The 13,272-nt window shown below is 33.3% G+C and overlaps 1 protein-coding gene and 1 long non-coding RNA gene across 35 annotated transcripts in view; one reads left to right on the forward strand and one right to left on the reverse strand.

The window, feature by feature from the left end:
* The first annotated feature begins 84 nt into the window (after positions 1 to 84).
* Positions 85 to 13,272, forward strand: part of chb (CLIP-associating protein) — a 27,929-nt gene continuing 14,741 nt past the window's right edge. For 31 of the 34 annotated variants that reach the window (XM_076402970.1, XM_076402972.1, XM_076402971.1 and 28 more), the window contains exons 1-3: positions 240 to 379; positions 1,720 to 1,921; positions 12,834 to 13,111. In XM_076402970.1, the coding sequence (XP_076259085.1) occupies positions 1,730 to 1,921; positions 12,834 to 13,111 (470 nt within the window). In that variant the 5' untranslated portion in view covers positions 240 to 379; positions 1,720 to 1,729. Of the gene's footprint in view, positions 380 to 1,719; positions 1,922 to 5,804; positions 5,931 to 12,833; positions 13,112 to 13,272 lie in introns of those variants that run through there. The other 3 variants (XM_076403004.1, XM_076403005.1, XM_076402995.1) reach the window with 2 other exon arrangements.
* Positions 1,775 to 2,226, reverse strand: LOC143195654 (uncharacterized). The gene is made up of 3 exons (XR_013005574.1): positions 2,130 to 2,226; positions 1,994 to 2,051; positions 1,775 to 1,914 (listed from the first exon to the last, which is right to left on the reverse strand). It is a non-coding gene; the product is annotated as an uncharacterized LOC143195654 (long non-coding RNA).

Here is a 13,272-nt window from a genome sequence, read left to right on the forward strand (position 1 = left end):
TTATCAGCATGTTACATATCAATATACCCTGGTAACATGGCATCTTTTTGTTGGCAATATTGAGACGAGATTAATTAATAATACACTAGAAATGATCTTAGTGTCTAAATATATAATTATAAAAGTTTTATTCTAATAAAAGTGTATATAAATCCGTATTATACACAAATAAAAATAGAAAAATCTTTATGTCGGTATTATCACTGACTGTAACAGTTTGTTTCATTCGGCATTAAATTTGACAGTTAGAAGAAGAATATGGCTGAGTGAATATTGTAGTGCAAAAATAAGTGTGAAAAGTAAAAACAGATTTTTTTAATATTGTTTGTGTTAAAATTTGTCTAGTATATCGTCGATGTTAAGCTGAATCAATTAAAAGGTATGTACTTAGTTACATTTTAAATTTTAAAACATTTACATGACTATCAGAGAAGTATTAGGAGTCGGTTGTCTGAAAACAAGTTTTTTTTTGGGAAATTAGGCTTGAAAATTTACAATATTCTGATATCCATACGATATTTTTAGTATTGTTGGCAGTGAAATTGCATGATTATATTATATCATATAAAAAATATTCTTTGTCCCCTTAACTTTGCAAGAAAGGTTCGTAGAGTATGATATATTCTTAGATTTGATTTCTATATTTGGCAATACAGCTTTGTTTATTTCCTATATTTGCTTTTAAAAATATTTTATTGTGTTGATTTTATTCGGTAACTATAAAATGTAAGGCTATGTGACATATATTACATTAGTTATAAAAATATATAGTAACTTAAAAAACTAATTTCTTGATGTTATATTAAAATACTATTTTTAACTTGTAAATACGAACATATTTATATATATGAATCGTATATTATACATTATATAAAAACAGTTATTGCTGATAAATGAAGAAACAATAATTGAAAGCTAAAATCCAGAAGGCACCGAAAACAAATGCTTGCTTTTGTTTTATCCAATAGTATTAAAACACATTTTATGGCAAAAACATATATATTGGAACGACCTTGATATATTTTTAGGCCTGGAAGTAAAATGATGTAAATGATTTTTTAGTTAGAAAAAAAAACATATTTTTTCCTCATAACCATTCAGTTTAGCACATTTTACTATAAAGCTGAATAGTGCAAGAATAATATATCTTGGTGCATTTGCCAGCATCTATTATTAGAGGGTTATAAATGTTTTTGTAGTTAAACTGTGACAGAAAAGGTCACTAACCTGACTACTGCAAATCTGATGCATTGTATGATATATTGCTATACAATTGTTCATAAAAAATATCATTTTCTAGAAACTATGATTAAAAAATCTAGATTTTTTATCAACTATTATGACAGTATTTTCAGTGTATTTTCTACTACAATTCTGCAATTCTTATTCATTCATATTGATTTAACAATTACTATCTAGACTAAATTTCAGACTTGTACATTTAAGATCAGATATTCGTAATTAATTTAATTTTTAAGTTCCTGGTGGAATTTTTTAATCCTCAATGCAACGTTTAACAGTTTTGAGACATTCTTCACCTTTATTTGTTAATACTTGATTTTATTTACTAATAATACTAATTTAACAGTAAAAAAATAGTATTGTATAAATTATTCGTAATGTTTTTAGGCTAATGTGGACATAACGCAGAATGCTGAATAAATATAAACAAGTAAAACTAATATTATATTATTAAGGTTATTCTTTTATTTGTTGCAGTTTGGCCATTATGGCGTACTCATGTCCCCGAGACCTGGATGGTTTCGCACAGCACCTAAACAAACCCGACACTAGGTTCCGTCAACAGCTGGGACAAGATTTGCTCACCTTCTTGGCTGAACCAGCCAATCCTATCGCCTGCCAAGATATTGGACAATTTATTGATTCTTTAGTTCCTTGGACGCAAAGCAGCAACTATAAGGTATACCAATGTTAAAAGAAAATACGATATGGTTAATGTTTTTTATTGGTCTTGTGTCCGGATATTACTTACATTAGCATTTTCTTGATTGTGCGGAAATAGCCGAGTTTATTAAGATTTTCCAGCTAATCTATAGTATATAAAACGAATAATAAAAAACAACAATAATATTCTTGATAGTTGATTATTATGATTTGTGTACACCTACGTTAAATTATTAAAGACATTGCCCAAATATTAACCCATTTATCTTTTATGTGATATAACCAATCAGGCTGCTGTGCGGACGTAATCCAGAGGTTAGTGTGTTGTTTTTAACAGGTCTGACGTCAGTCCTGCGGAGTTAAATATATTTTTTAAGCATTGTGAATGGTTCATGTGTCTATTTTTATTTTGCATTCACACAACAAGGTGAAGACGCGACCCGAATAGTAATTAGGATGTAATTTGGGGTGTATTTTTATTTTTCTTTATCTTTTCGGCCGACATTGACATTGTTGATGTTGTCGGTCGTCTGAGTGGGTCCATAAAATACATAAATTTGTATTGGGATCCCGAGTTTCAACGTTAAAGTTATAAAACATGCATGGATACGGAAAACCTGTCGCCTGGCTCTTAATTTTTTGACGAGTCTTTAAAGAGACATGTTGTCGTCTGTTTTTGTACACCGGTGGTTCTTAACATTTGTTATTGTAGTACTCTCTTAATAACTTCAAAACTTGATCGAGAATATATCATAGGGTAATAAAAACATTTTTTGATATTGTACCTGCAGATTTGCCACTGCTTACATGTTATCAAAAATTTATCGTCGGAATACTGATCGATTAGACTAAAGCTGCAGGATTAATAGTGTGACTTGGAAGCGTTGCAACATACACCCGGTTAATTTAATATAGTTTTGTGAGAAGTTAAAAATAACGGGATTGGACTTAATCTTTTCATTGACACAATTCCTCTCTTTGCCGGTCACTTTCAACTTATTTTGATAAGATGGTACCGGGCGGGTGTCATAATTTTTTTTGAGGTCGGTTTCCCGAACATTCCCGATGCACCTATAAGATCACACTTTAAAATAATATATGCCGAGCGACGCACTTCATAAAGTCAAACAAAAATTAATGGCTAATATCAACGAGGTTTTTCGGATCGTGATCGTAGCACTGACCTTGACTTGACGTTATCATTCTAGGTCGAATTTGTATTAACGCCGTTCAAAATCAGCATTTTTGTTTATATGTAAATCTGTTATCAATATAACATGCAATATTGTGGTAATCTTCTGTTCATTTGTTATGGTTCCGTAATACATTGAGTATAATAGTTTTGCCCTTTGAGTTCGCGAGAGGGCGCGACAAGCGGAAATATTTATAGGGTGAAAAAAGATTTTGATTAAAATTTTGTATATTTACTATCTAACATTTGAATATTTACTTCGCTTAAAAACACTATCTGACATTGCAATTGTTATGTTTAATAAATATGAAAAATATGTCATTAGATCAATAATATGATTTTAAAAGGAAATACCTGAAATTTGTTATTCTTTAAGATTCACCAAAATAAAAATAGTTAATTATTATTTTCCTTATTACAGTGCTTTTATTAATTGTATTAAGTATAACAATCAAAAGCTATTCGATATATAAATATGTGAATAGGATTTCTGGCAATTTTTTTTATTCATTATAATTCCCTTCAAGGGCAATACACTGATTATAGCAACTATCCAACTTTTCGATACCATTTTTGTAGTAGGATTTGTCCTTTGCTTCAAAATAGGCCTCAGTTTCGGCGATCACCTCCTCATTCGACGAAAATTTCTTCCCAGCGAGCATTCTTTTGAGATTTGAGAACATGAAATAGTTGCTGGGGACCAGATCTGGAGAATACGGTGGATGAGGAAGAAATTCGAAGCCCAATTCATGGATTTTTGCATCGTTTTCACTGACTTGTGACACTGCGCATTGTCTTGGTGAAGCAGCACTTTCTTTTTCTTCAAATGCGACCGTTTTTTGGGCGATTTCGTCCTTCAAACAGTCCAGTAACGCTATGTAATAGTCGCTGTTGATAGTCCCTCCCTTTTCAAGGTAGTCAGTGAAAATTATTTCATGCGCATCCCAAAATACAGACGCCATCACCTTGCCAGCCGACTATTGCGTTTTCCCACGTTTTGGAGCGGGTTCATCGTGTGCAGTCCGCTCGGATGACTGTCGATTGGACTTGGAAGTAAAATGATGGAGCCATGTTTCATCCATTGTCACGTATCGACGCAAAAACTCGGGTTTATTACGCTTGATCATCTTGAAGCACTGTTCCGAATCATCAACTCGTCTTTTGTCAAAAGTGAGTTCGCGCGGCACCCACTTTACACAGAGCTTTCTCATACCCAAATATTCGTGAATGATATGATGTACACATTCAGTTAATATATTTAGGGTGCCTTCTATTTCATTCAATTTCAATCTACGGTCATTCAAAATCATTTTGTGAATTTTTTTAATGTTTTCGTCGGTAACAACCTCTTTTAGGCGTCCACTGCGTTCACCGTCTTCGGTGCTCATTTCACCACGTCTAAACTTAGCATACCAATCTTTGATGGTTGATTGTCCTAGGATAGTGTCCGGAAACTCGGCATCAAGCCAAGTTTTTGCTTCAACTATATTTTTTCCCTTCAAAAAGCAATATTTTATCAACTCGATTAATTCCTTTTTATCCATTTTTTTCACAATAACAAAAGTTGCTTCACTCAAAATGCTATAATTCATTAACTAATGATCCGACAGCTGTTAAATTTATAAACGCTTCTTTTGAGTGTTAGGGCTAACTAAAAAACACATGGATTTAATTCTAGTGGCGCCATCTATGTGTTAAGCCGGGGACTTTTCAGAGGGTGAAAAGGTGAAGAGGGTGACTTGAGGGCATTTTACTACTCGAATTTGAATTCGTCTGTTTGAAAAGAATCTGCGGAGAAACACGTGGTAGTTTTCAGTTTTCAAACACGTCGATTTACCTTCAAAAAATATTTGTACCTTTAATTGTTTTTGGAGATTCTAATGTGGACGGAATGGATAAATAAACGGGTCTGCTTATTCTTGTTGAACTTATATGACTTATATATTTTCCTTCCCGACAGGTTAAGGTCCTCTAATCTGTGAGTAAACCTTCAATTCAATAGGCATGATGACAATTCTACCTATTTTAATATGTGTGTTTTGGTCGCCCTTGACGATTTGTATGGGTACAGTACTTATTTATACATTATTTTAATAATTTTATGTTATAATTAGACATTCTAGTGTGTATCGGTAATATAATTTTCCGTAAAATTATACACAAAAACAGAAAAAAAATCCAATTACAAAAATAATCAAATAAAATAATACACCTGTCAGTTGTTTGTTTGTTTATTGTTGTTGTTTTGGTGTATTCTGCGACCCCCTGGTGGTTCTGAAGCATACTTGGAACATTGTTACCATTGTTCCTATTTGACTTCTTTTTTTATGTCTTGGTTGTTCGTTAAGTTTTATCTAGAGATGGCGCTATTACATTTACTGTATTATTTTTCTTAAACTGGCAATAAACTTCTATAGGCTAGCTCCAATGGAATAAGAAAATGTATATAATTAGTTGCATTTCTAAAAAAGAAATGTTTTTCTCAGTTAACCCGAAGACTTATTGAGCGGTTTGTTAGTTTAGAACTAATTTTAAAAATAAACACAGTCGGTATTCACCAATTAAAACGGTTCCTGAGATTCCACAGTGGCTTCTGGTTCAATTTAATTTCGATTCGGGCATCGTCTGGAAGAGGCCGGGCATCATCTCATTTTTAATGTGTTAGATGTCGTGTCCCGGATGCAAATAGATCTCGTATTTTTAGTAACGGCCGCACTGATCCGATATGCATCGGCCAAAGGTGTGACGACTGTTTATGCCTGTTGTAGTCGACGCATAATCTCTGCCCGGGCGAAAGTTTTTGTTGTTCCTCCCGCGGTGTGTTTTTACCCTGGTAAGCTTTCCTTCGCCTGTTAGCCTATTTGGTTTGGCATATTTTGATATACGTATTTTTTCTACTCCAGAAGAATTTTTGTATTGTATAACAAAAGCTTTAGTGAAAATAAAAATAGTATGGTGATAATGTCTCTGCTGGTTAGAATGTTATCATTATTAACCAACTATATATATCCCTAAGTTTTCGTTGTAGTTTATTCTATTCTAAATATTGATCTAGTTCCATATGATACCTAAATCAACTCATAAGTCACTCAAGTCTTGAATCTAACTCATAAAACACGAAGTTTTAGGCAAACATTCAACTTTATTAATCAAGATGCATCAATCCAGCGCACCTAATATTCGTAGAACGATTTGTCTCTGCTTTCAAAGTAGCCTCCGACTTGGGGATTTGGGGGATCTGGACGATACGAAGGGTGGCAAAACAGTTCGTTCGATTTAATCATCGATTTTATCGGGGAATTGTTTAAAAAGATACAAAATTATTTTTAACACGTGTCGTTTAAAGATTAGCTTTTGGGGTTGATGTCAATTATACGTCAAGTCCGGACCTTTTAGAAAATTGTAACCAAGTTCTGCGAGTATGAGCCACCAGAGGGCACGTCAGGCGGTACACATTTATAGCGGGAAATTTAAAACATGAATTTTAATAAAAATGCAGTTAACATTTGAATGAAACATTTTCAGAACATAAAAAAAATATACTGTCATTTTTAAACGCCGAAAGATATTGTTCAGTTGCATTCCTAGACATATCTCAGACCTTTGATAAAGTATGGCATACGGGATTGCAGGTTAAATTAAGGCCATTATGATCTACTAAAATCTTATCTCAAAGATCGTCATTTTACTGTAAAACAAGGCGATGAACATTAACATGCAATATATTTAGGAGTTCCGCAAGGTAGTGTACTGGGTCCAGTACTATATCTTCTGTACACAGCCGATTTACCTACAACAAATATAACTACTGTGGCAACATACGCAGACGACACGGCAGTCTCATGAAAATCCAGCCATAGCATTAATTAACCTAAAAACACACCTAAATCAAATACAAATATGGCTGGAAAAATGGCGTATAAAAACCAATGAAACAAAATCCACTCATATAACTTTTACGCTCTGTAGAAGTACATAATAATTGTCAACTGTGGCAAGCAGAGGATGCGAAATATCTTCGTATGCACCTATATCGACGCCTAACTTAGAAGCAGCATACTCGCCAAACGGAAAGAACTTGGACTTAAATTTTTATCGGGCGCAAATCCAAGTTATCATTAGATAACAAGATGTTATTGTATAAATCTATACTCAAGCCTATTTGGTCATATGGAATCTAACTATGGTGAGCCACTAGCAAGTCTAATATATCCATCATACAAAGGTTCCAAAATAAAGTGTTGCGTGCCATTGTCGATGCTCTGTATTATGTTTCAAATGAAGTGATTCAACGCGATATTCCTCTAGAACCAATAACGAGTGTAATTATTCAACGTGTTTGTGTGAAGTACTTCGAAAGGGTGTCAGTGTATCCCAGTGTACTCACTAATCAGCTAAATGTGTGAAGTCTAACACCATCCGATCTTATTATTGGACATATATAGACTTTAGAATAAGCTTTACAATAAGATTAATTAATTGAAATAGTATTTTATACAGAAGGTCACTTAATGATTTTCTACATGCCATGTATATATATTATAAACATAACAAATACTTATTGCCCTCCAGGCAGATTGTGGAACTACTAATAGTAATAAAAAAATTCCTGAACAATCCAGATTCTTGGTTAATTCCTGAACCCAGGGCTACGGTACACAACTTCCAACATTTTCGTATTACTAAAGTCATTAAGCTGTTTGTTAATTACCTCTTTAAAAGCGGTTATTTTTAATTTTCTATGTTTATCATCACAACAACATTCCTTATAATGCTGGCATTTGTTACATGCAACTAAAAAAGGAACTTGACATTTAATTATGATAGTTATTCTCCGACAGACCAAGCGCAAATATATAAGTCCGAGATCTGTTCAAGGATTCGGGACAAGCAGATACACAATATCGCCCTGGGTATTCGAAAAGTGTCTGTATAAGCCCTTCGTCTTATTGTTTGAATAACATTAACGTTTGCAAACGTTGCTTCAACACTGTTTCGTAACGGTTGACAAATATAGGGTGACTCAACTGTTGCTTTCTTTTTGCTAAGCAATTGAAACTACATCTATACATATTTTTAAATTATTAATAGTTTGTTCAACAAAGTATGATACTACTAGAGGTTATTTATCGAAAATAGTTTCGGCTCTTAACTCTGACTTGGGTCACTTTCTTGATCATTTGGATTTCTGGAATAGTTCTATGTATATTTTCTTTAAGTGCAATCAATTATATATGGTTTATTGGAGTAAGACTAATCTAATTTCCCAAAATAATTTTATTAAATAACATTTAATAAGAGCATAAAAAGTATATATAGAAACAGTATAACATATAAATATAAACAGATTTATGTTTACGTATATTTTTTAAATACAAGTGTGACACGAAAACGTAAAAAATCGCTAAAAGCAGTGCTTTTTACTTCTGCACTCAGAAGATTCCTGAGTCGCTCTCAGTATAGCAATTCAATCAAGTAATAGGTTCAAAATAGTGACTACTAGATATTGGACGTGGCGAAATATTTTCCCAAAATGACCTATAAAGTTCTCTCTATTTTCTCTACGATTGAACCCCAAGAAATTATGCACACGTACTGCCTAGTAGTCGAATGTGGGGTTGCCTATTGTGTCGTGGCCAGGTACCATAGTACGAAAATACGGTGGCCTGAAACGAAACATATTATAGGCGCTCACAGGTTATATGAATTATTTGATATTGTGTCATTTTCAAATACTTGTGTAATTTAAAAAATATGCAGTTGATATCCAAGGATTGCTTGTTAGTTATTACACTACTTATAAAAAGACTATAAATTTTACCACTTTTCTTCCCTCGTTTTTTCTTTTCCAATTTTTAGCCTTTATTGTAAAAAATTGGTACAATTGTGACATGTAAAGTATTATCTATCGTTACCACAACTTCCTTCCATCTTTTCGGGGGCCTACGAATCCCGTATTGAAAAAATTGACCACCTATTCAAGCAATCCACTAATTGAATAAAGAATAATCCACCCTATATAAAAATCAGAGATCTGTTTGAGGATCTGAAAAATTACACAGACACACACATTCGAAATTTGGGAAGCGCGTCTAAACATTATTGTCTGGGTGTTGTTAATTGTTTGCAAACAAAGCTTCAACCCTGTTTCGTAACAGTAAACAAATAGCATCCGCGCCAAAAAAAACTCACCGTAAAAAATGAGGTTGTTTTTGCGATCATTAAATTCGGTATATAGTAGACCGAATGGGATTTTTTTGTTTAACCATGGCCGATTTTGGATCCGTGTTGGCTCTAATGCAGCCTATCGACCTTGGTTTTTATGGTAATTAGCTATTTTTCGGGCAAGAATATAATATCGCAACACGGAACAATTGATTTCTGCGATATAATAGTGTTTGACCTACATTAAAATCTTCGATGTTACGATATAAACTAAGTTTCGTTTTTTTATCGGAAAACATTGGAGAGATAACGATTCCTTCAGCTTTAAACTCGCTATTTCGGAATGGGCTTCGTCTAATGTCTAATTTTCACATAAATTGCTTTCTGCCAGAAAGGCCCGAACACGACAACCATCGAACTGCGTAAATTGCCGGTTTTACGTTGTTTGTTGCCAAATTCAATAGTTTGATACCGGAGTGCTCAATAATTTTCGGTGTTTAGCTTTATTGGTAAACTCGTGTCAGACGTCCGGGAATATTGTAAGGCATTATCTTTTCTTCAACCGTCTTTTCAATAACGGTTGTTCCTATTCGTGTTTGGTCAATGGATTGAGTGATTATTTGGAGATCCAAATCCAATTCAAAAACTGATATAAGAGGTTTAACAAGTTTTAATAGTAGCTTCTCATGGTTCTCAGATTTTTTTAGCATAATTATTTTTGTTATCCTAAACATCCCGGAACATGATTCAGACTTAAATAAATATATATTCCAGAAAGATAATGACATTTCGTGGCAGTTCCTTCCATAACCCAGGTAAAATATGAATTCCAGGAGCTTTTTTCGGTTTGAAGTTACTCTGAATTTCCGTGGTAACTTTTAATGGACAAACTAGCTTTCAGTCTGATAAACAAGTTTGTGATAGTTAGCGTTGCCACCTTGTGCGCAATTGCCCAATCTGCGGGGAATCTCATGTTTATTGAGGATTGCCATTATGCGGACATTCTAACATCTTATCGTAAATATTGCCCGGGTCGGCTAACACTTCTACAAGACCATAAATCCGTCAGAAGCTCAACAGCTACAAATTAAATCTCTGATAAAAAAAAGTGTTACACTATAATTCATAACATTACAGTTTATTCCTTATTATGCAAAAGATAAAAAATAAATATTATTTACACGGCTGGGACTTGTTTCATTTCTTAAAATAATTTTGTGGAGAATCGACAGATTTTTCTCTCCAGTCTGGAGAATTTGGCATGGATTATTGGAAACCTTGGTTATAGTATGAACATGTATGAAATAACTCCATAATTATTGACAATGATTCGCCATTTTCCTGGTAGAACCGTGACGTCATCGATGAAGAACTTCTGTGGTTTCTGTTTGAAAACCTGAATCAAGCGGATTTGATATACTTCTTTTAAAAACAAAATGGTTTCATAAACAGGTCGTAACAAATGACAGCCGGTTGATATGTCTAGACTATATAGTAATGGTTACAATTCGAACCTTGTTAGTGACTTAATAAATAATAAAAGTTAGTACGGTAAAGTAGTCAAAATAAAAGTTCGATACCCCCTTTTACAACTATCGATATTTTTTAAATATCGATATATCTTCAAAAAATAATATCTAATATAATCAATTGCTATACAAAGAAGCCCACTAGGTTTTCTTCCAGTTATTATATTTGATGGGATAAGATGAACATATAGGATCGGTCGTATATAACAAATAATTAACAAAAATAATATTGCAGTAATCACAGTTACTTGGCAATTGTCATCTAAACGAATCGGCAAAGTAATAACCATTATCATTATTATTATTATTATTGTTAATAACCTAACGACAAAAAACACAATACGTTATTATTTTAAATCTTGTGGGAGAGGTCTCCGGCATTTAATAGCGCTTCGACTTTAGTCTAACGGTACCCATTCGACTTACAGGCTCGTTACTAAAGTCGGTAGTTCCGCCATTTTTTTTTATTTCTTATTTAAACACTAATTAATTTAATATTGTTTGTGTTACGCCCGAAGGTTTTTGCGCAACACATTGTGGAATTTCTCTACAGCAGGAAAGAATGCATCTAGTTTACGTCATCGATGTTTAGAAAGTTTTTTTGTTAATTTTTTTAGTAGTGGTTAATATACGCTTTTAAAAACATGATTTCTAGTTTCGATTGCATTTAAAAACGTGAAGTAATTTGACGTATACTTCATCAAACTTCAAATAGTTGATATTTTATTAAAACATCACTATTATAGTGATGGAAATGTTGTTTCGTGATTTATAGATTACTTTAGTGGTAAGTGTTGATCTAAATAAATAGATATTGGACATCTTAAAATTTGTTGAGTCTTTGAAGAAACTCGTTATACACCAACAATGCAAGAATTGATTTATTTAAACTAAATGTGACAGTAATCAAGGATGTCTCTACTTTATTTTTTGGGTAGAGTCATAGAGTCAGGCGATTTAATTCGTTTTAGGGTATTTGCAGAGAATGTGATAGGTGATAGTCGGAGGATGTTATGCCTGAACTATACGGTGGGTGCATCAACATTTCTTCCTGGAACAAAGCAGTTTATGATCGGGCGTTCTTTTGATGCAGCCTTATTATTTAACTCTAGTCATTTTATTTCAATTACCTGACTCATGAATGCGTATGCCGTAATAACGATGCAATGCAACTTTGCAACCACTTCAGCAGTTTTAGTAATATATTAGAACCTTATATGTATTTTAAGCAGCGATACTGAAAATGCGAAATATCAATCTGAACAACTGTTAAACAACCTAAGCCAACTGTTAAATTCTATGGTTTTAACAGTTGTGTGAATAAGATAACCAACAATAGAGAGTAACAGACTCAAAATCATCCTCTTGCATGACATTTACAGCTGGAATAGAAGTTCTGCCACTCCCAGCGTACACATCAAACTTCTGATATTTGTCTACCGCTTGTCAAGATTGATGCAGCACGGCTTAATTGGCACACGATTTCAATATGCTGAAAAAGTAAAGAATTATAAGAAAAGCACCTATTATGACATAATATTATACACTCGAGCTGGCGCTCGAAATGTCTACAATTTTGTTTCCTAAGTTGTTTACAATTGTAACCATCTGTCATGAAAAACAACGCGAACTTTTTCACAGACCCAATATTTTTAAGTTTGCCAATATACATTACTCAAAAAGTAATCAAATGCTCCTAATTAATAGAAGGCTAAATGAATTCTTATAGTCAAGGCATAATTAGTGAAAGAACATGCCGATAACGGGGTCAAGAATTGCCAATTTTACTTAAAAGGTACTTGTATCCCCTCCACTCTTTGGATAATTCAAGAAGTTTTTTCAACGCGGTATTGGGATGAAAAATAATTGAATCCAAAAATATATAACCCGTCTTTTGTAACATAAAACTCGAATTTTGAGGAAAAACTGTGAAGATAAACCTTTACATATCCTATATTTCATTAATATTCAAAATACTTGTATCCATCTATATCGAGTTATTTTAAAATATCATGATCTAATCAGACTCGTATTTATTCCAGGTTTCCAGTTTAGGAATTGAAATTCTCACTTTCCTAGTAGATAGGCTCGGTCACGACTTCAGACCATATCTTCAAACCGTTCTTCCTGCCATCATCGATCGACTGGGCGACGCCAAAGACTCGGTAAGGGAAAAGTCCCAGCTGTTCATATTGAAACTGCTCGAAAGGAACGTGCTCAGTCCGCAAGTGCTATTCGAGAAACTGTCGCCTGGTTTCACTCACAAAAACGCCAAAATCAGAGAGGAGGTACTACGATGTTTGGTCAACACCCTTAATGAGTAAGTTCCACTGATAAAATAGGGATTAAAATATAAGGTAAAAAAGTAATCAACGTTGTTAATTATAAAACACTAAATATTGTTATAAAATGAACTTTATTTATTAATTACCCATAATATTAATTAATAATTAATATTTTTGTCATGGCACTTCAGAATTG

Source organism: Rhynchophorus ferrugineus, unplaced genomic scaffold, assembly GCF_030347505.1.
Source record: "Rhynchophorus ferrugineus isolate W39M unplaced genomic scaffold, kcgeb_rfMv2 rfM4, whole genome shotgun sequence".
Classification (NCBI taxonomy): domain Eukaryota; kingdom Metazoa; phylum Arthropoda; class Insecta; order Coleoptera; family Curculionidae; genus Rhynchophorus; species Rhynchophorus ferrugineus.